The 23,534-nt window shown below is 43.6% G+C and overlaps 1 protein-coding gene across 2 annotated transcripts; it reads left to right on the forward strand.

Annotated features, from left to right (window-relative positions):
* Window positions 1-7,498: 7,498 nt before the first annotated feature.
* SYT13 (synaptotagmin 13) lies at window positions 7,499-22,779 on the forward strand. 2 transcript variants are annotated; one of them, XM_054200118.1, is made up of 6 exons: window positions 7,499-7,942; window positions 13,061-13,283; window positions 15,208-15,366; window positions 17,002-17,282; window positions 21,444-21,573; window positions 21,848-22,779. In XM_054200118.1, exons 1-6 carry the CDS (start codon window positions 7,760-7,762, stop codon window positions 22,150-22,152), a joined length of 1,281 nt encoding a protein of 426 aa, XP_054056093.1. In that variant the 5' UTR covers window positions 7,499-7,759; the 3' UTR covers window positions 22,153-22,779. The 2 variants fall into 2 exon arrangements, with proteins under 2 accessions (XP_054056093.1, XP_054056092.1); XM_054200117.1 differs by having other exon boundaries at window positions 15,208-15,342; window positions 16,972-17,282.
* The last annotated feature ends 755 nt before the right edge of the window (window positions 22,780-23,534 follow it).

Below are 23,534 nucleotides of genomic sequence, written 5' to 3' on the forward strand. Positions count from 1 at the left end.
CATAAGAAAAGGGTAAACATATATGATACTTCTCCTTTGTGTGTTTTGAACTTGGATCCTGCTTGTGTCTTCCCTGTCGTTCTTATACTGGAATTCGGAAGTTGATCCCTAGCCTCCCTAGCCAGTTCCTCCAGTACACGCGGTATTTCAGAGACGTCTTTCTTCTCCCCTTGCAGTATCTGTTTTCCAGGCTGAGGAGTTGTAGCTTGCTGGTTCATTCCTTACGCAGAAGCTCTTCCACACCTTTGATCATCTTTTCTGATCCATCTGTGAACTTTTTTTTTCCGTTTGGTGACATCCTTTTTTTAGACCAGAGAGGCAAGAACTGCACATAACGTTTAAGGGAAACACAATCTGCTCCCAAAACAGAATTAACTCACACAAAAGCAGATGCTGCTTTGGCCATTGTGTTGCTAGTTTGCTTCTTGCACTGCAGTGAAAGGCACAACAGCCTTTTTTGTGAGTCTTCCTCTCTTTCTCTGAAAGTTTTTTCTGCAGTGACAAGTGGTATCTGTGGTTTGGGAGGCAGTGGGAAGAGGAACGCAGCCAGGTGGAAGACACAGCCTCCAAGCCCTGCTGCAAATGCAGAAGGACTGCTTGCCTCCTTGGGCTCTCTCGCACAACGTTACCTCCTAAAGACCTGTTGTACGTTATTTTTTTTTCAGAATGCTTAATACCACACATGGCTCCCATGGAATTTTGCTGCAGATGTGAGCGCTCAACTCTTGTCTAAATCAGACCACAATGTACCAGCTTGGGAGTACAGAAAATGAGAAAGAAACATGTAATTGTGTATTTTTCCAGATGTTTAAACCATAAGATCAACCAGTGATCTGGAATCTTGTTTATCTACTCCTTCATTGAAAGGGGGACACACATAAAACCGAGATGCTTTCAGTATATAACCCTGATTCATTCCTCAAAAGAGTGCATCTTATCGGCAGACTATTCAGAGATCATTTGGAAATAAAATGGTATGTCATCCTGTACATAAAGATTTAAAGGCAAGGCTGACATGGAAGTGGATAGAACCAAGGCTTTAAAGGCAACCATAATTTCTGAATTTCCTGGCTTTTCAGCCTTAACATAGCTAGACATATAATTTTAGCAAAAAGTATGAGATCCCAATGCTCTTGTCTGCCAAATATCCTTTACAGCATTGCATTGCAAAAATTTGAAACTCTAGCCAGCATGTTAAGCAACTCTTAAAAGAAACTGTAAGAAAAACATTGTCACCTCTAGGAGGCAGCATTTTATTGCAAATACACAATGTATAATTTGGTGTCTTAACACTTCAGAAGGTTTTGAGGCTTCTCAAATCTCCTGTGATTATAAAAAAAAAGAAAATTCTAGTAGAAAAGAAATAGGCCTAAACTTACAGTGGAACTACCTGTGCAAAAAATAAGCTCTGCTTCTCCAGCCAGCAAGAGGCAGTTCTCAGATGAAATTGAGATAGTGAGGCACAAAATGCACCGTTTTCCTGGGTTTTCAATAGCAAGTTAGCAGAGTTGGGTGGGAAAGCAGAATATCTGGGTTGTTCATCTGCTCTCAGCAAGATACCCTTCCCCATTTAGGAAAACGTTTGCTCATTTGCTTAACTTCACCTGCTAATTGGAAGGTACTTAACCTTGTCTTGCTACTGTACTGGTCAACACACTTTCCTTTCAGTTGCATACGCAGTGATTTATTTTTCTTTCTTTCACCCAAGTCTGTCCTGAGCTGGAGCTGACTCTTTCTCAATCTCCATTACCGAGGTGCTCAGACCTCACACTAAAGCAGTTCACCTGGAGAAGAACAGACATTGTTTTTCTGCTGGGATTTGTGGTGGGATGTGACTTTCTATAGCACAGCTGCCTTTCTCTTTGCAGATGGCCCTTTGGTGCTCTCAGAGGAACTGTGATTTTTTTAAAAACTGCCTCACACATTAATACTCTTTTAACATCCCAAGCAGACCCCATGTAAATGTGAAATAACAGACACCACCAATGTGGTGTCATTGGTGGTTAAACATCAGTTTAACTTGTAACTGAATGAAAATAGATCCCGTAAAAACGGCATAACGCTAGTTTTGATTTCAAAACTACCCACGATGGAGAACCCTCAACAGTACTGCAGAAATTGCTCCCACTGAAATTGTGCCTATTGTTGGAAACTTGCAACACGTTACTACTCTGAGTTTGTCTGGCACGAGCTTCTGGCCATTAGCTCCTGGTAACACATTGTTTTCTCAACAGAAGAGGACTTCTATTATCAAAGATTTATTCCCCAGGTGGGTACTTAAGGATTTTGACTGAGTCAGCCCTTAGCCTTTTCATCGATAAACAGACCGACGTCCTTGAATCACACTCTGATCCACTGCCTTCCAGCCCCTTATTCATTCATGTGTTTCTTTTCTGAATTCCCTCTAATTTGCCCAGCGAGTTGGTGCTCTGCCCGGCAGAGCAGAGTGCAGCATTGTTATACAGCAGTCACACCAATGCCCAATTCACTCACATGTTCCAAACCCTTCCTATTCCTGCCCAGTGTTTTTCCTCTTACCCTCCTGTGGATCACACCACCTTTCACGATCACTTTTGCTTTTTAGCACCTCTCCCCGCTTCCTAGTGTTGAGACTCCCACCCTCTGGGAGTATTCACAGAATAATAGAATAGTTACAGTTGGAAGGGACCTTGAAGATCACCTAGTTCCAACCCCCCTGCCATGGGCAGGGACACCTTCCACTAGACCAGGTTGCTCAAAGCCCCATCAAATCTGGTCTTGAACACTTCCAGGGATGGGGCATTCGCAGCTTCTCTGGGCAACCTTTTCCAGTGTCTCACCGCCCTTACAGTAAAGAATTTCTTTTTAATATCTAATCTATAATACCCTCTTTCAGTTTAAAACCATTACCTCTCATCTCGTCACTACACTCCTTCATAAAATGTCCCTCTCCATCTTTCCTGTAGGCCCCCTTTAAGTATTGGAAGGTTGCTACAAGATCTCCCCGGAGCCTTCTTTTCTCCAGGCTGAACAACCCCAACTCCTTCAGCCTGTCTTCGTAGGAAAGGTGCTCCAGTCCTCTGATCATCTTCATCCAATGTTGCTGCAAGGAATGCAAGAGCTGTACCATAGCCAGGTTTACAGTGGTTGCTGGTGATAGGGGGTACACAGCACCATCCTGAAATAGGTACGCAGCCAGATTTTTTCCATAGATCTCCTGAATCCCACACATCTTCACCTCAGGACAGTGTGGTGTCCTAGCACAGAATCATTTACCATGAGGCCTGGACTGCACACGTGCAACTAACTAGCTGTACCCTTTTGCGTGCTAAATCCTTATCACCATGCTGAGGGTGGCAGAGTGGCGAAGGGCTAGACATGCAGCCCACAGGTAGTCCTCTAAGTCTGGAGCTTTCAGGAGCTCTATATCCATTAACACCAGCTGAAGCATCACAGCTTGAAACTCATTTTCTTGAGGTTGATCATTGTATATCTCCATTTTAGAAAATTATTCTTTGTTTTTCCCTTAATTACTTCATTTACTTGATTTATATCTACAGGTCTGTTTCAGTGACAGTGATGGAAGGGCCAAGCCCACATTCCTCTCACAAATCTTCCTGCTTCTTTTTTTTTCGTATGAATATGTAGAGACAACTGCTTTGTCTTAATAGCACTGCAAAATATTATTTCAGTGGTTTGCAGTACTTCACCATCTGGAGGAATACTTCACCACTTGGAGGAAGACAAAATCCCTTTTTTGAAGCATTTACAACCTGAGGCAACAGCATACAAAAGCATAAGGAGGTAGATGTAGTCATTGTAAGCACAAGCCTTTTACCTTCCCTTTTGTTTTCACTGTCCTTCATTTTCTTGTTAAAGAAATCCATGACATCCGTATGTGATCTTCTGTCATTAACTGGCTATTTCAGCGCCAAAACTGGGTGGTGTAAACTCCTTGCTATGATCTGGCAAGCTATTTTAGACCATCATCCTGTCCAAACTGCCCCATTTCTGTAGCACAGAATCTCAGAATCTCATAACAAGTCAATACAAGTGAAAACATGAGCTTACACCTTCAGACTAAATCTGACTGTTACAAGGATTTCCCTGCAAAAAAACTCTCTCTCTCATTTCCGTCTGCTAACTCACACTTCTGCCTGGTGAAATGCCTCAGTGAGAATCAGAGTATCTCTGACAAATACCAGCCCCTGATGGAGTGGGCTGAGTCCGGGAAAGTAGTCTGCAACCATCTTTCATTCAGATGTATGTCGGCTTTTCCGTGTGATAGCAAGGGATTCTGGAACTTTAATTTGTGTCTTCTAATGCCAGAATAAAAGTTGCAAATCCCTAACCTTCTTATTCGAGTGGCTGGCAATTGCATTAAAGGGCTTTTTTTCTGGTAAGACATGAACTACAGCCAGGCAATACAAAAGCTCTTGTAATTCTCCATGTGATCTGTACTACCAATTCTTCATTCAGAGAAAGCTTCTTTCATGCAGCCAATGGACAGAAAGGTCCAAAATATCAGTGGAAAAGCTCACAGCAGGAGCAAAGAATCTATAAGCACCAAAGGTTGTCCAGTGCCTTATATTTTGTCATCACAGAATATTCATGTCTGAAGTATCAGGAGCTGCAAACCATGTATATGATTTTGTCATTCTAATACATGCCTTGTATCAGAATCTGGAGAAAACATGTGGATAGAGTGTCTACAAAACATGTCGTCAGGCCTGAACCTGCCCACAGAGTTTAGCTTGCAAAAACGGGCTTTAACCTTTCTGCCTCGGCAAGTCTCTTTCCAGTGGCAGATGTGACAAATAAAAAAGCTATGTGATTCTGAACAATATCAGTGCCAAAGGCCAGTGAGAAATGTCATTAGCCTGGCGCCATTTTTTCCTACTACTGCTTTAAAGAAGTAATTTTGTTATTGGGTGTTAAAACAAGCAAGTGTAAAGCTGACTTTGAAATACATTTATCGTCCAATTTTTTTTTAGAAAAGGATGTGTTAAAAATAAGCAACCATGATAGATAGATGCAGTGACGGTATGTGCCAAAGCTACAGCTAAATTATGTATCTGTACCAGTTACATGCATCAGTGCACGCAGAAAATTCCACAATCTTTGGCCTGTCGCTTGTAGAAGCTCACATAATGCTAATATTCAATGGTTAGCAAGAGCTGTTTTGTTTTCCTAGCAATAGCAGCAAAAGGCTGCTGCCTGGCTGTTATTATTAAAATATTATATCTGATGATGATTCTGCACATCTTACATTTCACAGCATATACAGTTTCTGGCAAGGAAAACTTAATCTTCATATATGAGCAGTGAGAAAACATCTTGGAGAGGTGTACTATTAAATTATTGTCTTGCAGAGGGATTTTGATGTGGCCCTATTTCCACAGCTGTTGTAAACACTCTTTATATAATTCTCAGAACAGCTTGTAGAAAACATATGAACATTGCATCTCATGTATGGACTAAACGCCTTCTCCACGCTAAATCTCCGTCAATGTTTTCTACCCTTAACAGCACCTTCTTCCTTTTCATATGGTTTCCAAATCGCAGGGGCCCCTAACCTGGCTGTGTTATATTTCATTAGCACCTTGAGGAAGAACCCATCCCGTGGAGGAAACCGAAGACATCTAAACAGTATCTCCATCCTTTTTGTCCCCCTCTCTCCTACTTCTCTTGAGTGGTGGTGGAAGGCCGTAACAATATGGTACATTCTTCACATTCAAGAAAAGACCTCGTGGTCCTATGATTATGATGATACCTGTTCAACCACCTGCTGAATGAAGTAGTTGTTAGGTAAGCCAGCAAATGGTTGCAACAGTCTCCTCATAAAGCAGAAAGATCAGATCAGCAGAGGTAAGCACAAGGATGCTGCTCAAGGCTTTGGAAGCTTCTGAGCCACAAAGAGCAAGAAGGAAAGGGAGTGTTTAGTCAGATTTCTCAATCCCCTCTATGTGATGTTCTTCCCACTGCTGAACACAGTGAGGGATGTGCCAGTGGTCCAGCCTGGTGTGGCCATTTTTATGTTCTTGTATAGACAGAAGACAAAGCTCAAGCTTTTCCTTCTGTGGGCTGAGCTGGAACGTCAGTTTCCATGGGCTCAGGAGAGTATTGGAAGGTTGTCTCTGCTTAAGGAGTCTATTGCAATTCTCTTCTTTATGGGGGTCTGGCGAGTTGGAAATGAGGGGTGAGACACATGTCTGACAAGCCTGGTAGGATGAGGAGAAGGCAAGATGATGGAATGGTTAAGGATGCTGCAGTGTTAAAGAGGAATCTTTAACAATTAAAGTGAGAGTTGGTTGTGTGAGGGAAGCTTTGTACCAGTGAGGTGAATATGTCATCTATAATGGAACAAAGGCTGAGTGCACCATCATGAGTAAGGTGTGAAACATCAAAAAAAAAAAGGCAAGAAAAAATCATGGCAAAACCTGAGCTGCAGAAAGATCAAAAAAGCTGAATTTCTGAACATTTCTGTGTACATAGCTCATTTTTTTCCTGATCAGGAAATGGCATCAACTGTATTTCAAAATAGAAAGACAAAGAAACTCCCAGTAGAACTGCGTATTTTTTCCAGAGCCTTATAAGGAATATTTTGCTTCTTGCTTACTAGTTCCACTCTGGCCCAGACATATAGTGACCCAGAATTATAATCATCTTCTGGCCACTAGGTACTCCTTGTGAAGTACCCAGAAAATGATTACACATGTCACAAGAAGCACATCAAAAGGTGGCATTTAATTATCTTCTTCCCCAAGTCGGTCAGTCTGAGAAATAAGGCAAAAATAAATGAGTCAGAAAAAGTTAATCGCTCCATCACCTCAAGAGAAAACTGAGACGGACGTGTAGGTCTTCAGGTCTAGTCATGTAGGTTCTTCTACTGTGCTCACCAACCCACTGCCTGACACCGGTGTAGTGAGCAGTATGACTAATACTAGCATATGTTGTTTGCGCTCTCATCCTCTCCAGAGGAAGCAGCATATGCGCCACTGTGTCTTGTTTGATAGAATTTTCTGCTGTCTTTTTAAATAGAAGTGCTGCGCCGCACTGATGCTAGAGAAAGCAGGTCCAAAAGGTTCAGACCCTGCGCTCTGAGGGGAAGCTGGCGAGGTGTGGCACAGCGCTCAACTCTTGCCTGTGTTTGTGCCCCAGCCTCTGAGGAACGAGAAAGTTTTGCCTGACTTCCATGCAGGCTTTACTCTGACTATAGTGCTATCGTGCATTGCGATCATAGCAGGGCTTCTCATGCCAGCACCTTTTGGCAATCATTATCTTTGCCTTGAGAGAAAAAAATTCAACCTCTTGAGCAGATTAGCAAGCTAGCCCTCGGAAATATTGCTAGGGAGCTGATCAAACATTTGGATGCACTTTCTGTGAGTTAGCTAGCAAGGCCCAGCCCCTTCTGCTGACGTCTTTCCTCTCTATCACACATCAGACTTTTCCCAGTGGAGCTTGAGAACAGGCTTCAATGAAAACTGCCTGTTTGCAGCTATATGGAGACTGCAGGCACCACATCACTATTTCCTCTACCTGACCTGGAGCAGAAACTCCATCATCAGGATAGAACGGTAGCCTTGTTGCCTAGCAAAGGTGGAATGATTTATCTCTCTCTCTAGATTGGTCCCTTTGCTGCACAAGAGAATTGTTTTCAGACTTCCAAGGAGAATGAAGCCAGGCTAGAAATCGGAGTGGATGTGCAAAAGCTGCTCTCCCACGGAGGAGAAGGAGTCACAGGGTTTCTTTGCTTTTTGTTCCTGTGCAGGGCAGGACAATGGTTTTATCTGCCCCAGTTATAGCCCTGGGGGCTACCTTAGGGACTGCAACTAGCATCCTTGCCCTCTGCGGGCTCACCTGCTTCTGCAAATGCAAGCAACCTGGGAAAGGACTCTCAGAAAAGGACCAAGAGGAGGACACAGAAAATACTAAGCCCAGTGTGCTTCAGCCAGTCCAGCAAGTAAGACACAGTCTCTAATTTACTCTGTGATTTTTCTTTAAATGCAGAGGGTGGGAATGCAACTTCTCTGTTAGGCTACTCAGCATGTGATTTATGCTGCCTATTTATCTGCTTACTGTGCTCAGGATGTAACAACATGCAAATGGGAGGAGGAGTGAGGGAAAAACAGAGATGGGCTGCGTGACCCACAGAATTACTGGAGCAGGAGGCAGCTGCCACATTGCCGAAGAGAAAGCTGCTAATGGCAAAAACAGGGGAGGAGGACTGGAAATGTTGCTTAGCTGTCACGCTAGATCACAAGGGAAATCATTTCCTGAGGAGAGAAGGCTGGACTTTACCAGGTGGCATGCAGCAATGTAAAGAGGAGATGACTCCTGCTGGGATCTCCTATAGCAGCTATTTCTCTAACTCTATTCACAGTATCTTATGGTTCCTGCAGGATAGTTCCCTGTCAACAGCTGGTTTCTTGTGAAAACGATCACTCCTCCTCCCTCTGCCCCTCTAACTGAGGAGATTAATTATGTGTGAAGTTAAAAGGCACTGAAATGATAATAAAATGCAAGTGAGAATCTAGAGTGTGATGACTGGACAGTCTCATCACACTGGGAATTGCTTTTTCACTTACTATAAGAGCAATGTGGAGTATGGGTAATGTCAGGCATCCATCCCTGTGTGGTCTGTCTTTCTTGTCAGAACCCGAAACCCCTGATTTACTCCTGAGTTTTGTGCAAGAGAGAGCAAGGGGCATTATAGGACCCTTCTGTTATACTTATTAATGGGAAGCTCACCTTCGAAGGGAAATGTTTGACCGATCTCCTTAGTTGACTATGGTCTTTTGCATGAGCTATGGTGCTGGTCAGTCAGTATTACCTGTTGGCTGATGCTCTTGATGTTTGTATGTGCCTATGTCCTTTTCATTTTCATCTAGCCATTCAACCAAATGGTATGCCATAGCAGCCAATTCCAAAGGCCAGCAATCCATTGTATAACAGTCTTTGTTTGCCTTTTAATTATCTGAGCTGCCTATTATTTTTTTTGTTCTTAAAGAGTGTAGCTGGAGTCCTCATTGAACTTCTCTGCAATGTTGGCAATTACATATTCAGTCTCTCTCTGACTACCGCTCTTAGGCTCTTAATAGAAAAGAGCCCTGGCATCCTCATGCTACTGTTGCAGTTTGTTCTGAGGAAAGATGACCCAATCTACTAATTTTTTTGTAAGATCTGGTGCAGATATACAGAATCGCATTACCAGAGCTTCTGGTTGCTGGGGAATGGGAGGATGGCTCCACTGACCATGGATGAACATCTGCACGGAGCTTAGAACGTCTCAGGAGATTGCTGCTAATCCTAAATGTTCACCCATGAGCACGGTGAATACCTCCTAGTGCCTGTCTGCATTTTCCTAGGATTAATTTCACCTGCTATGCTGTTTGATAGTTTTGTCATGTCTTTTCTAGGCTTCTTTCTTGTCTTTTCTAACCCATACAAGGGATTTGCCAACTCCTGTATAAAAGGATGCACAATAATGCTGAGATTTTCCAAGTGGACTGTTAAAACGAATGAGAAATGTGTAACTTTGACAGTCATATCACTTTGCATAGCATTTTTTCTAGCCATTATCTGAAACAACACTACCCACCGATAACTTTACCATCAGTCTCTTTCTACAAGAGACTTTTTGTTGTTTTAATCTCAGAAACCTCTCAAATCTCTAACTCCATCCTTGGATCTGACATTTTTCTTTTATACAGCCTTTTGGGAAGCATCTTGGGAAAGTGTTAATCCACCCTGGAGCTTGTCCTCCGGGGTGTCATCCTCCTTGCATGACTGAAATAAGCACTAAGTCACCATGAAGTCAAATTAAGCCTCCAGTACCCAGCAGCTATTAGGTTATGGTCCTCACAATATTTCTACATTCATCAAGTTTTGACATAACTTAATCCAGTATTTGACCAACAAGGGATCAAATTATTCAACCTGCCCTCAGTGTATCACTATAACCTGAGTGATTGTACTCTTTTAGCATTGTAGACTTTCTAATTAGAAGTATTATTTCTAATGTTACTCGTTTTGTGTTTTGTTTTGTTTTGTGTTTTTTTTTTATTTAAAGAAATCTGGCCAAATTATAGCAGCCGAATGAACATTCTGTTGAGAAAGTGCAGAATGTTCTTATTTTGCATATTCTGTATGTTTAACAATTCTTTCCAATTAAAATAGTTTTCTTGCCAAGAACATGCATTCTCCTATGCTGTCGCTGACTGAGAATCAGTCTATATACCTTGAAGGAATAAATCTCAAATTGAGTTCTGAGCTTGTGAAGTTTTATCATCTGTGTCTATGTTTATGAATTGTACTGTCAGGACTTTTTTCTGACTACATTAGTACACCGTATGTCCTAGTCAGTGCTTGACATACTTAATTATTGAAGCCTGTCAGGGCCACCGATTCTGATAAAGAGAGATGACAAAAGAAAGATGAAGCGAGACTGCATTTTATTCACTTGGCATGTCTCCCATGACAGTGATGCTTGTATTTGCTATAGACAGAGGCTTCCCATGGACATGCCCTGCATACCTGAGGAGGAAGAGTTCGAACACAAAGATACATCTATGGAACAATTAAAAACTGGCATAAATTTGCAAAGTCTCAGAAAAACATGCGGAATGAAGATTCCCAAACACATCCAGCAATGGCTACAATCCGGTGCATTGTTTGAGTGACGCTAGGTGGGGACCAGAAGAGTCAGTTGCAGCCTCCTTGCTACTTCTGGTTTCTTTGCTTTCATGCATTTTATGCAGAACTATCTGAACTCTTCTGCCCATCTCTTTATTTCAGATACTGCTGCTGATTTGCAAAGGGAACTTCCATAGGACACTGCTGTGTAACTAGATTAGCAGACAGCACTTGGGAACAGAGCTGGCAGCAAAAATAATAAACAGAGGCAGATGCAGTTGGAAGAGGGGGTGGGCTGGTCCCACTGTGCTTGCATATGTCTCTCATCTCCAATTCTGCAGAGCAGACAGACAAGAGGAATATTTAGACCCAGTGGAGTTCTTGGTTGCTGTGTGCTGATGGATTTCCTGACTAAAGGTCTGGCTTTTAGCAAGTGGAAGAAAAGATCGTACTAACAATACCTCACATTTGTATAGTGTTTTTCATCCAGAAGGATCTCAAAGTGCTTGGTGTGCTAGCAGCACAGAGCAATGCAGGCATCCTGCTCTGCTGTGATGGTCAGTGACTGGTAGGACAGCAGCCTTATGCAGCGGCTTCAGGAGAGAAAAAACAGCAGAGACTGACCACCGTGGCAGGCACTGTATGCGTGTTACAAGTAATGCCTTTGCAGAACATAAGTGACCTGGTTTTTCAAGCTGCTATCTAGTGAGTCCTAATGTATTTTGCCTAGTTCGTCTGCTTTAATTTTAGGAGAATGGAAAACTGCATTTAGGGTTCAAATTTCCTATGTATTTTAGCACTGAGGCTCATGTCTCTAAAAGAGGGATCTCACTTGCAGACCCCCACCGTACAACTTACCTAATGTCTAAACTCAGCTGGATGCTAGGTGGAGACTGAACACGTTAACATTTTTCTTTCTTAACCCACTTCTCTTTCAGAGCCCTTAAAATTAAACAAGACAAAACACTATGTTGCATAGCGGGCTTCCTAAACACTGATGCACTGGCTGCCTTGAGAAGATGGAGCCGCTGACCTAATTAGTTCTTTACCACTGCCAAGTGCATGTAATCATAGTGCTAGGATCTCCATAAGCAGAGTATGACTAAAGAGCTAGAGTCCAAGACTGCTCGCTTTCTTCAGCTGTATTTCTTGAGGAATAGGCAAGCTCCCTCAGGACACGTGAACAGGGACCACAAAGTCCCAACACAGACAAGTGCTTCAGGGCATCATCTACATTCATTATTAATAGGAAACAATGAGACTAATGAAAAACTTTAATTACAATTAAGAACATTTTCTGGCTCACCCTCAACCTAAACTTAACACAGAATAGGCTGGCAGGCAGCGGGGTTGGAGAGAATCCCACTGCACAATAATCAACCAAAATGGCAGTTTTACTTCTGCTTTTTATCTTTCGTGTTTTGGAAACATTAATAAAATCTGTTGCAAGGGTCAGGGTCATTTGCTAGTCAGCTTTTGTTCTTTCCCATTTATGAATCCAAACGTAAATGAACCAGGAATGATTTCAGTTGTAAGCAGACAGGATTCTTTCCTGGGACATAAAGAAGAGGACTGTTATATTCCACTAAAATACTTTTCATTGTTTTGGGAGAACAGTAATGCCTTTGTGACAACCTTTGCTTGAGCTGCCTGAGCATTACACCTTCTTTCAGTTTCTTCTTCTCATCCCATGTTCATGCTTCAGCAGGGAACTGAAATGTTAAGAACAAACCCAGATACAAATCCAAATTTAAATCCCAGTATAATAAAGGGGTAATGTGTCTCTGAGGGTCAGGTGGAGCTCTGGTCCACAGAGCCAAGAGATAGTCCAAGAGGCCGAGATGACCACCGGATCAACTACTCTTGGTATGCCATTGCAGGGCTCATTTGTTCAACTAGTTCTCCTTTGTCTTATTACAACATGGTCATACTTTCTCCAAGTGACTGTATGATCCAGGCCTTTGCCTTTCTAATACTTACTACATACTCATGTAAAACGTTGTGAAATCTGTGTGTGGCTATGGCCTCTTGATCTTGGATTTGACTTCAAACATCAGGATAAAAAATGCCATACCTTAATCACAGCAAACTGAACTTCATGGTTGATTTCCGTGCCAAGAGAAAACACAGACTTATGAAAAAAGGATTAACTGGTACAGGAACAGAAGAATAATCAGACAATAAGAACATATCTTTTTCTTGTTGCAACCAAACATCTGTAGAGGAGTAAGTCTGAAAAGACATACACCAAGTAGCAGGGTATTGGCTTTGGTAAGGAGAATCTCTGGACGTACAGGCAGTGATTTCTCCAATGCAAGAAACAATGATGGTAAGAATGACCAGAGGCACTGTCTTTTCTGCCTTTCTCTCAACTCATATAAAATTGAGAGAATTGGAAGAATTAGTCTAATTAGTGCAAAGTAATAAACAAGGTTTTAATTTTCAGTTCAACGTTAAGAAAACTGCAGAGCCAGTCCAGCCTCGAGCACTCCTGAAGTTTCCCAACATTTATGGCCCCAAACCAGTAGTAACTTCACCTGAAATTGTTAACTACACGCAGTACTCCCTGAAGACAACAGAAGAACCAGCTACTGGAAAAAATACTAGTTTGGACGAGAACAGGATGAAGATACAAGTCAACGAAGAGCTGTTTGTTCTCCCTCAAAACGGTAGGAGCATTTGGTCTTCAGACTAACAACTGCTTTTCTGTGTGTAGATCTGTAATATTTTTGAGCATAATGTGACTTTGGTTAGAGAAAAAAATGTGAAAACGAAGACATGGGGCACTTTTTGCTCTCTCATAATGAGCATTCTAAGTAAGTTCTGTCTTCAATGCATGTGTTTAATAGAAAGTAGTCATGGAGCTCATCAGGACATTCAGATAACAAAACTCCAGTTGTGTCTGGTTGTAAATTTTTTTACTTAAACATCTTTTGTGGTGAAGAATCTGGCTCATTGGAAGCAGACATTTTGTAGAGAAACATGTATTTAGTGTAGTTTTACTGACAGCAGTTGCCAGAGTATGGATGAAATATCTGGCCAAAATTAGGCAGAGTATCTCCTCCAGGACAAATGCTAGCTGTCTAGCAACCGTCCCTGTCAGGGTCGTAGGCAGCAGGGGTTCAAGCTTCTACTTCATTTTCTCTGCTGCTTTTTTTCCACTGATTTGGTGAGATGGTGCTGGCTTGCTGTAATACGTGCAGTGAAACCAAAGGCTGACACCTCAGACATTTTTGCCAAAAAGAATTCTTGTTTTCCAGCCAACCCAAAGGGTAACATGCCAAAGCCTGGAATGTAAGATTCCTGGAGCCTGAGAGAAAATGCAATGTTAATTATATACATCTGGCAGCATGTCTGGGTTGCTTCCATACTGATTTTTACCTTCACAGCTGCCGTTTAACAGGATAATTGACTCTTATGGTTACCACATTAATAAAACCTTCCTGAAGATTTGCCAGAGAAACAATGCCATCTGTCATGATTTTTTTTGTAAGATAGGTCTTTTTAGTTTTTAAAAGTTGATTGAAATTATATTTTTGTCCTTCTGGGAGGATGATTGCTGCATTCACCCCTCCACCCTGAGATTTGTGAATATGGAAAAGAAAGTACGATGAGAAGCAGCTGCACTGGAGGAAGAGACTGTCTATGCCACATCCTTAGGTGCCAGGGAGAAGATTATAGGGTGGAGAGGCTGAAGGACGATGGCTCTATGTAGGCTAAAGCTTTATATAAGTGTGCCAGTGTAAGAGCGTCTCTGCGCTGCTAATGGCACAAGCCACTTTGCTTCCTGCTGCGCCTGATTTCATAGCTCAAGTGTTTCTGAAATTAAACGAGAAGCGTTGCGTTCTCCTTTTGGTGCCACATCGAACTGGTCTGAGCTGTGGCTGAGATTTTTAGGAAGAAATGAGCTGAATGAGCTGGTCCCACTATTGTTTTCTGTGTAAATCAGAACTGACCGTGCAGATAAGAGCTTTTGATGACAGAAAGCTGTGGCTTCCATTTTAATCTTGCACCTTGCTTTATTTCAGTATGAAATACGTACTCAACTTCAAAATCACACATGGAGAAACTGCCTCACAGATTCCCAAGTTTATTATCTTCAAAGTGGTCAAGCACTATGGAAATAGATGTCTTCCGCATGACAAAGACCGTATAGTTAAAATTAAAAAATATTTAGAGAAGTCTGAACTAGTGCAGAGTTGCATGGCAGTTCAAAAGCAGACTCAAGTTCTTATTCCAAAGAACACAAGATTTAATTCATCAATGGGAGTTAAAAACAATTTAAAACAATATAACAAGTAATGAGTGTAGTTTAGACACCTTGACCTAGGCACAAGGTGGAAGAGCAAGTGTGTGAACCATTTTAGAGCACAAGATGGCAGAGAGCAGAAGTCTTGTCCAAATGCTGTAGAAACAGCCGAAAATGTGAGACAACAGAGCAAAAAGGAGATATGGTGATGGAACATAAATGATATTCCTGCATAAAAGGGTACAGGAATACTGAGACATTAGAAAAGTTGAGTCAAGATAGGGTGGGTTTGTTCTCCTTGGAAGGTGAAGACCTGCTTGTTAAAGGAGCTATTTCAGTTCCAGGTGTAGTAAAGGACGTGTGTGTCACGGAGCACTTGAACCCCGAGAGGGCAGCCAGCTGTAACCAGGCCCCTGAACTGCGCTACTCCCTTGCATATGATCAACAAAAAGCCGAGCTGCAAGTGGCCCTTCTGGAAGGTAAGACACAGAGATCTTCCACTGGTGATTCTCTATCTGGATGGTACGAGACACCTGTTGATTTTATAGAGAGTTTCCCTCCTACCTTAAAATCAACATGTGTCCCAGGACCTCTGGGTGTTTCACTGGTTCTGGGCTTGCAGAATAGAAATACCTCGCAATGTCACTCCTTGAAGTGAGCGCTCAGGGCATGGCTTGGGAACAATTGTTTGCACAGCTCAAAAGCAGAAGTCAGGAACCAGGATGGGCTCCTTCAGTGCCAGACATGGTACAAAGCAACTCTCATTTTTATTTTTTCCTTTGGGGGTAGGGGGTTGCTCTCTCCTTTCTCTCGATAATTTTCATTCTTCAACTTGACCCACTCCCTACTTCCTCCTCATCAAGTCAAAGACTGAGCTGGAGATACCAGACTTACCTTGTAGACCACTGAGGAAGGTCCCTCTGGCTGCGCCTGACCGAGCAGCCAGGCTCTGTGTCACTCTCTGAAGTGGGAACTGACAAGTGTAACAGCTTCTCCACTCAGGGCTGGAGCATCATCAGTTCCCCTGGGAAAGTAAAATAAGCTGACTGAATAATTCATGCACAGTGCAGATCTCTGTGGAAACATAATCAAATCACACCCTCTGAAGTGAGAATTGAAAGGGTGCTAAATGGCAGCCTCTGCTGTGGGTCGCCCGCCAACAGCAAACCCACAGCTTCCCTCCAGGGTGGACACCTGCACCTGCAGACTGCCATCTCAGCTGTCCTGCACGCATGCTCCTCCCTGGGTGTCCCACTGCCACCCGGGCAGGATCTGGCTCTGCTTCCCAGCTCCGCTCCCCTGAGAAACCTCTGAAACCTGTTCACAGATCCCTGTGAACAATGGCACCTGGAAGCTCAGGAGCAACTGTCCTTAGACTGGCTGCAGCAAGGCTTCGGTTTTGCCCACAAAGCCATGCTGTTTCATGAGCCCCCTAAGGAAGGCGTGCTCCTCTTGCTGCAGAGAAGGTAACAATTCTGTTGATGCAACTGAAGAGGAGTGTGAAATGCCATTCTCACTCTAGGCTTTTCAATGTAAAAGAGAGATAAAATTAGGGATGACTGTTTCTTGACACAGATCTTCTGGGATGTGGGATGGCTTCCGAAGGAGTCATTTACCAGAGGTTGGACAAGCAGAATGTAATAACCCTTAGATGTATCCCACACTGGTCTGCAGGGGTGGATGTGTGCCAAGAGGGAGGTCTCTCCCATCTCTGATGTCTGTGACTGACCATCCTGCTTTTAAAGCCATTGTGAGAAACTTTCTCTGTGTGCCAAGGTAAAAGTAAATGAGAGCTGACTGTCCCTGTGCCATGCTGTGTCTCATCTCATTGCTGCCCAGCATCTTTCAACAGAGTATGTTTCCTTGAACTCAGCTGTTTCTCTCCCAAACACTAACAGAATCCTTCTACAGTGTCAGAAGGACATTGTGTAGCATGAGGAAAACACTACAACATGGCCTCACGGCTTAGTCTGCCCCATGCAGACTAAGGGGGTCAATGTCTATGCAGCTGATCTATTTTATGGGTCCCATGAAATAAGACATTTAGCCACAGATATTTCGAGGTTGTCTTTTGTGAGAGGTCCTTACAATTAATCTTTCTTTTCCAGCTATGCATGGCAGAATGAGTGGGGACCAAGACACTGGCTGCCATTGCTACGTACTGGGCACATTGGTCAGCAAGTCTGGTATTGCTGAGGCACAGACAGAGCTGAAGAAGAAGGTGCTTCACACCCTCTGGGAGGAGGTCCTGCGATTCCCATTAACGGAGGACGAGATGCCAGAGGGGACACTGACTCTCACCCTGAGAAACTGCGACAAGTTCTCCAGGCACAGCATTGTGGGGGAACTCAAACTGAGCCTTGCTAATATGGAGTCCTTTGGGATGGCCCAGTGGGAAAGGCTAAAGACTCCAGAGAAGGTATGGACTCGGTGTGTGTCGGTAGTCCAGAAACTCTAATTGTTCGGACAAGAGAAGCCCTCTTCCAAGATGACTGCATGTCAGTGGGCAGCTTGCTTTGTTTGGAGACAGGTTTAGAGGGGTGGCGACGTGTGACTGCAGAAGTCACTCAGCATTGCTCTTTGTTGGCCTGGAGCTAACCATCTCAGAGAACAATCAAATGCCCATCAACCCAGCCCTTCCATCTGCAACTCCCGGCAGTTAAGATGTGTGAAAACTTCCTCTCCTCCTCCCTCAATTACATGACAATCTGACACTGATATCTGTAATTCAAAGCCTATGCCTAGAAAAAGTTACGTGAGTTTCTGTGAATTAGCGATGCAGGACCGTGGTGGCAAGAGCTGAAATACCAGAAAGTGCCTACAGAGAAGGCCGGAGGGACTCTGCAGAGCTGGGTGTGGGTAGGGCATATGGTGGCACCCCAGGGAGCCTTAAGCTAGGAGTGAAATGCATTGTTGGGAATTAAATGTTTGACTGAAGACCACTTATCCTTACTGAGATCAATCCAGCAGTGCTATTCATTCTGGCACATGTGAAAATGTCACTCATTGCATTGTGTTGGTTTTCTTAAACATCAAAACCTCCCTTCCTTATCCACAACTTACCAGCTGCACAGACAGGGAAAATAGAGGGAAGGATTCCAACAGTACTTGAAGTAGCTACAGGGGATGCTTCAGGTGCGCTAACCTCTCGCACATTTCCTCAGGAGCCTTTTCCCTGCCATGAACTAGATTATTCTTCCAGCAGCAGCAATACACTTCATAACATGGCAGCAGGGCGCTGCTATTGTTGCTACTGGTACATCACTACAAACCTGTACCTATTGTACTCTGGTATGGTACAGGGTGAGCAACGCAAAACAACACCGGAATGGTGGCTAAACATGCTGAAATAAATTATTGCCTGTCACTATCAGGGGTGAAGGCTCCCCACTGAGTCGGCCACAGACACAGGGTACAGCGTTAGCATTTCTCATTTCCAACAATGCTAATTTATCTTAGCGCCACTTGAATGCTAATAGGGCTGGCCAATCTTAAAAAAAATCTGACAGAGAGAGAGGCAGCAGAAACAAATGGGTGGTCTGAATCACTTAAATAAACTTCAAGCACAAGGCTAAATATTCGCCTAATAGCCGTATATTTAAATGAGTTCCCAGTCCGCTGCTGTAAAAAGAGATGTCCAAAAGAAATTATTCCAATATAATGATTTAAATTTCTAAACTGAGATAGATGGAGCCCCCCCACATCCCTAATCTGCTGTAGCATCTGCTTTGTAAGCAATGCCCAAGGAACAGCCTGTTCACAGCAACGGTCAGTTGTCACTCAAGCACACCTGATGGAGTCCTGACATACTGGGTACTCTGCCTTGGTCCAGCTTCCCAACTATGCACAGAAACCGGGCAGCAATCATTTCTTCCCCAGGCTGACAGCACAAGGTTAACGCTAACAGTACTGCTGAACAGTGCCCCAGTTTGAGCTGAGGATGTGCAGTGAAAGCTGAATTTGCGTCATCTGGGACCTGAGAGAGCCAACCATTGCACAGATAGCTTATATACAGATCCTGCATCATTCATCGAGAACCTGAGCAGGAGGGAGTGAGGAAGAGCTGATCAAAAAAGAGGAGCTATTTTTGACAGCATCCATCCAGGAACAAAGTTGCTGGGCTTTGTTTAAAGTCTGACATTTCCTTGAAAAGCCATGAGCTGCAGAAATTTCATTCCTACCTTCCCAGTAATTCTCCCACACACAAGTGAGCGAGCTCAGAGGGGAGCTTACAGCGAACCAGGTAATGTAATTAGTATTCAGGAATTCATGGACTGCTGTGAGCAATGCAAAGCGTAGATATTGCAGACTGATATCCTTATCTTGTCTTCCTTCCCTCCCGGTGCTTTGCTAATGACAGTGATTATAGTGGCTCCTCGCACAGCACCTTCCCTTTTGTGATTTCGTGGTGCCCTGCACGGGTAATTCATTGATAACCCCCGATGATTTTTATCCTTATTGCACAGAAAGGAAGACTGGAACTCTGGTGGTTGTGTGAATTTGCAAGGTCGCAGCACAAAGTGCAGGTTATGGATTTAATAGGAAAAAGTTAAAAAAAACCCAAAACAACAAAACCCAGAAGGAAGGGGAAGGAAAACTACCTCTGGCTTGGTCTCTTCAAGCAAAACTCCAGCAGAGACCAACCATTGTAGGTTTTGGTTTCATGTGGATACAGGCAGGTCAAAAACTTGATCAGAATATTAGGAGCTAGAAAGCCATAAGCACAAGATGTGACGTGTGCACAATGTGTGTGTTTGTGTGTGCGTGCCTGTGTGCGTGCCTGCCTGTGTGCACGTTTACAGAGCCCTGCCACCTCCTGCCCCCCGCAATCTCCACTGGATCTACCTGTGCCTGGAGCTACAGGAACCGAATTCTAGCCAAGAGCTACAGAGTGGCAACTGATGAGATGCAGAGGGATAAATAAACAAAAGCAGCTTATGACTTCCCTAAACAGTGGTTTTGGATAGAGGTGGTATTTGTATTTGTCCTTCCATGTCCAAACATCTATTCTTTTGCAGTGGACATACAGCCATTTGAATCTGTCTGTCTGTTTTTACGTGTGTCTTTTTTTAAGATCCACTTAGATTTAAGACAGGATTTATGTACGTGAGATGCATATGAGCCCTTCGTTGATACCTGAGCGCATGAAAAAAAGATTTACTCGGGCTGATTTGGGATTGAATTTCAGGCTTCCTTGCTAATGGCCTCCCACCTGATTTGTGCACGACAAATAAGTCATTCAAACCAGACAGCGATGACAGCCATGTTTTCTGGAGAGTCAGTCAGTTCATACGGAGCACACAGGGGCCTGTCCTTGCCTGTTGCGAGTAACTGGGTGAAAACTTAATTTGAAATATTTATGGCTCACTTAGAAGAGAGAGTGCAGAGCACAGAAATGGCCTGGAGAAGGGCTGTCTGTCCTAAAGTGTGTAAATCATGCTAAGGAGTCTAAAGGGAGTCTATCGAATCGACATTGGCTTTCTGGGACTCTTCTGGGTCATTAACCTCACACTAAACCAGATTTCTGTCACAAGCTCCTACTCACGGAGAGAATCACTGCTCCCCTTTCGCCCCTCGCCACAGGCTGGCAGCTCTGCACACACCGGCGTGGGATTTCTCTCCTTCCCCGCCAGCTCCTGAGGAGGAAACGGGGCTGCTGTCCCAGTGGAGAGCGATGGGCGGTGTGGTTATGTCCCTCCGCTTCCCCCTCCGGGGGAATTGTCCAGGACAAGCAGGAAGGAAGGGGAAAAAGGTCAGGAGGCTAAGAGGCCAATCACTAAAGGGAAGAAAGGAATAAGAAAAGGAAAGAAACAAAAAAAAAGTGTGGCCCCCTGAAGTGAATGCCTGATGGTTCAGAGCAGGGTTTTCCCTGGAGGAAATCCCATGGGGGCAGCAGGGAGAGCCGCTCACAGGCCTGAGGGAAGACAGGCAGGGAAGGAAAAGTATTGTGCCTGGCTCCTGGCGGACTTCAGGTTGGCTGGGTTTTTGCCATACTAAGGGTGTCAGAGAAGGTTCAACTCTAGCTCCAGGGTCTGGCTGTGTGACACAGACCTGGGTATCACCTGTTCTTTCCCAGGGAGCCCTACACTCCTGCTAGGTAGTGTGGACCTGGGTCCATGTCTGGTCAGAGCCTCCTCGCAAAAAGAGCAGCTGAAATGAAGAATGAATTATGAAAAGCAGTAATGGAAGTAGGGGACATAAATAAAGGGCAGCTAGACAACCCCTCAAAAAAGGAGTATCTGACTACTTGCACATAGGTAAGCCCCAAGTCCTTTTCTTCTGACTAAATATTCCAGTAAAAGTAGATGTTAGGAAGCAGTTACTTTCCAGCAACAAAAGAAAGCAGTAACTGACATGATTGGGCCTTATGAGTGGAGGAGCCCTCACCTTTGCCAGGCTTATTCCATCTTTGCCAGGCTTATTCTCATCCACCATAACTGTTAAGATCTCTTGTACAAAGACAGAGAGACAACTTGGTCAGCCCACGACCTTCCACCCATCACCTTGTACTATTTAGTTTTCCTAATGTTACGGCCAAGATTGTATAAAAAATTAACCCTTCCCATGTCTCCATTTCCAGGAGCCGTCTACTGGTCATGGGGAGGTTCTGCTCTCTATCAGCTACCTGCCAGCAGCTAACCGCCTCCTAGTGGTGATTATTAAGGCTAAAAATCTCCATTCCAAGCAGCTGAAAGATCTACTTGGCAATGGTGAGTAGAATAGCAAGAAAACAGAGACTGTTGTTTCTGCTATTATGTAAATCTTGAAAGAAAGTGGGAAGGGTGGTGCTTGGCAGAAAAAAATAGGTGTTTGGCTTAGAAAGCCAAAGAGATTTGAATAATTTCTAAAACGTGAAAACCAAACCCATGAAGATCAATGTTTCTTACGTTCTCTCTCCCAGTCTGATGTCCCCAGTTAAAATTCTCTTGCATTCATTTTGTTGCACGCTCATTAATATGGTGTCTCTCTCCACTTCCTATACAGATGTTTCTGTCAAGGTGACACTGAGGCATCAGTCCTTGAAGCTGAAGAAGAAGCAGACCAAACGTGCAAAACACAAGATCAACCCTGTGTGGAATGAGATGATCATGTTTGAGGTGCCTCATGAGCTCCTGCGTGCCTCCAGCGTGGAGCTGGAAATGCTGAGCCAGGATGGTGCTGGGCAGAGCCACGTGCTCGGCAAGTGCAGCCTGGGTTTGCATGTCACGGGCACAGAGAGGAACCACTGGGAAGAAATGCTGAGGAACCCCAGGAGACAGATAGCCATGTGGCACCAGCTCCACATGTAGGCTCATCATGATTACTACCAACCAGATTTCCACCAGGTCTCTGAGCCTGGGGGAATAAGCTGCATTTCACCTTCCACCTTCCCCTCCACAAAGTTGCTCGGCACAGCATTCTTCTTACACCCCCTTCTCTGATGTTCCTGCCTCATCCTAGCCCAGGAAACTGTCTGGAAAATATATTTAAAGGACAATCTCTCACCTAATCGAGTGGTTCTCTCAAACGAGGGATTTGGCTGCCTGGATGATTTGAATTCATTTTGTTAGCCTGCCCAGTGTCATTTCTGTGAGGTCCCTGTTTCTGTAGAGGAGCAGAGGGGACCAAAGGTATCATGGCAATGTAAGCCCCTCCTTGGCATCTGGCACTGTCACCCAAGTTCCTTGATGAGTGCTGGCTCCATAATCACAAACACACGACACATGTTTTACCGCCACTGTTTTTCATTATACTTTACAAGACTGTGAGAAATGAAGATCACAAAACTAACTTTCACCACAGGCCCAAAGTATCAGTATGAGAGAGAGAGTGAAGCCATCGTGCAGTAGACGGATACCTAGGAAAGTAAACAAAACTAAGGGAGAGAGTGAGACAGTCAACACTATCATCCTGCGTAGCCTTTGAAGCAAACACTGCCAAACAAGAAGTCGAATACCTTCCTTTACTTTTATTTCCCGGAGTGTTTGTTACCTTGTATTTGGGATTCAAGAAAACTGCTGAAAATATTAATGTTTCAGAATCCTTTAGCAGAATACCTATATCTTCTGTCTTTCTACAACATCACCCAGGAACGTCCTAAACATGAACAAAAAGTTATTGTTGATGTTACCTCCAAAAACTTGGACCAAATCTTTCTGCTTACTGCCATCTTTTCTGTTTGGCTTTTTCTGAGCTAGAAAGTTTCAAATACTCGAATTATGTTCCAGGCAACATCTAAGACTACACAAAAGAAATGGGATCATTTCATACCTTAGCAGTTGATTGATGTTTTTGGTTTGACAGTTAACTATTGCACTCAAATCCTCATACCAGCATTACTCGAAGACAACCCTTAAGAACTGACATATATTTCATCACTTCCAGACAGAAGGAATTCACTGACCAGACAGACTCTCCAGGGCTTGGTTTTTTGTGTGCACTTTCAAGATTTGTTGTGGCTTAAATGTTACTGTTTACTGTCCTTTTTTTTTGTGTCTAGATGGACTGAAAATCTGTCATTGGCAGTGATGATGTTATTACCCCATAAGCACACTCCTTGTCCTGCCACTTTATTTCACATCGTAGACACAGCTTTAAGGGACTTGCATGGGGACAAGGCATCCAAAAATCTAAAACCAGAACCATGTAGTTTGTAGCACTGGAAAACTCAGAGAACTTCATTTTTGCAGGG

The sequence above is a fragment of the Rissa tridactyla genome, chromosome 4 (assembly GCF_028500815.1).
Source record: "Rissa tridactyla isolate bRisTri1 chromosome 4, bRisTri1.patW.cur.20221130, whole genome shotgun sequence".
NCBI lineage: Eukaryota > Metazoa > Chordata > Aves > Charadriiformes > Laridae > Rissa > Rissa tridactyla.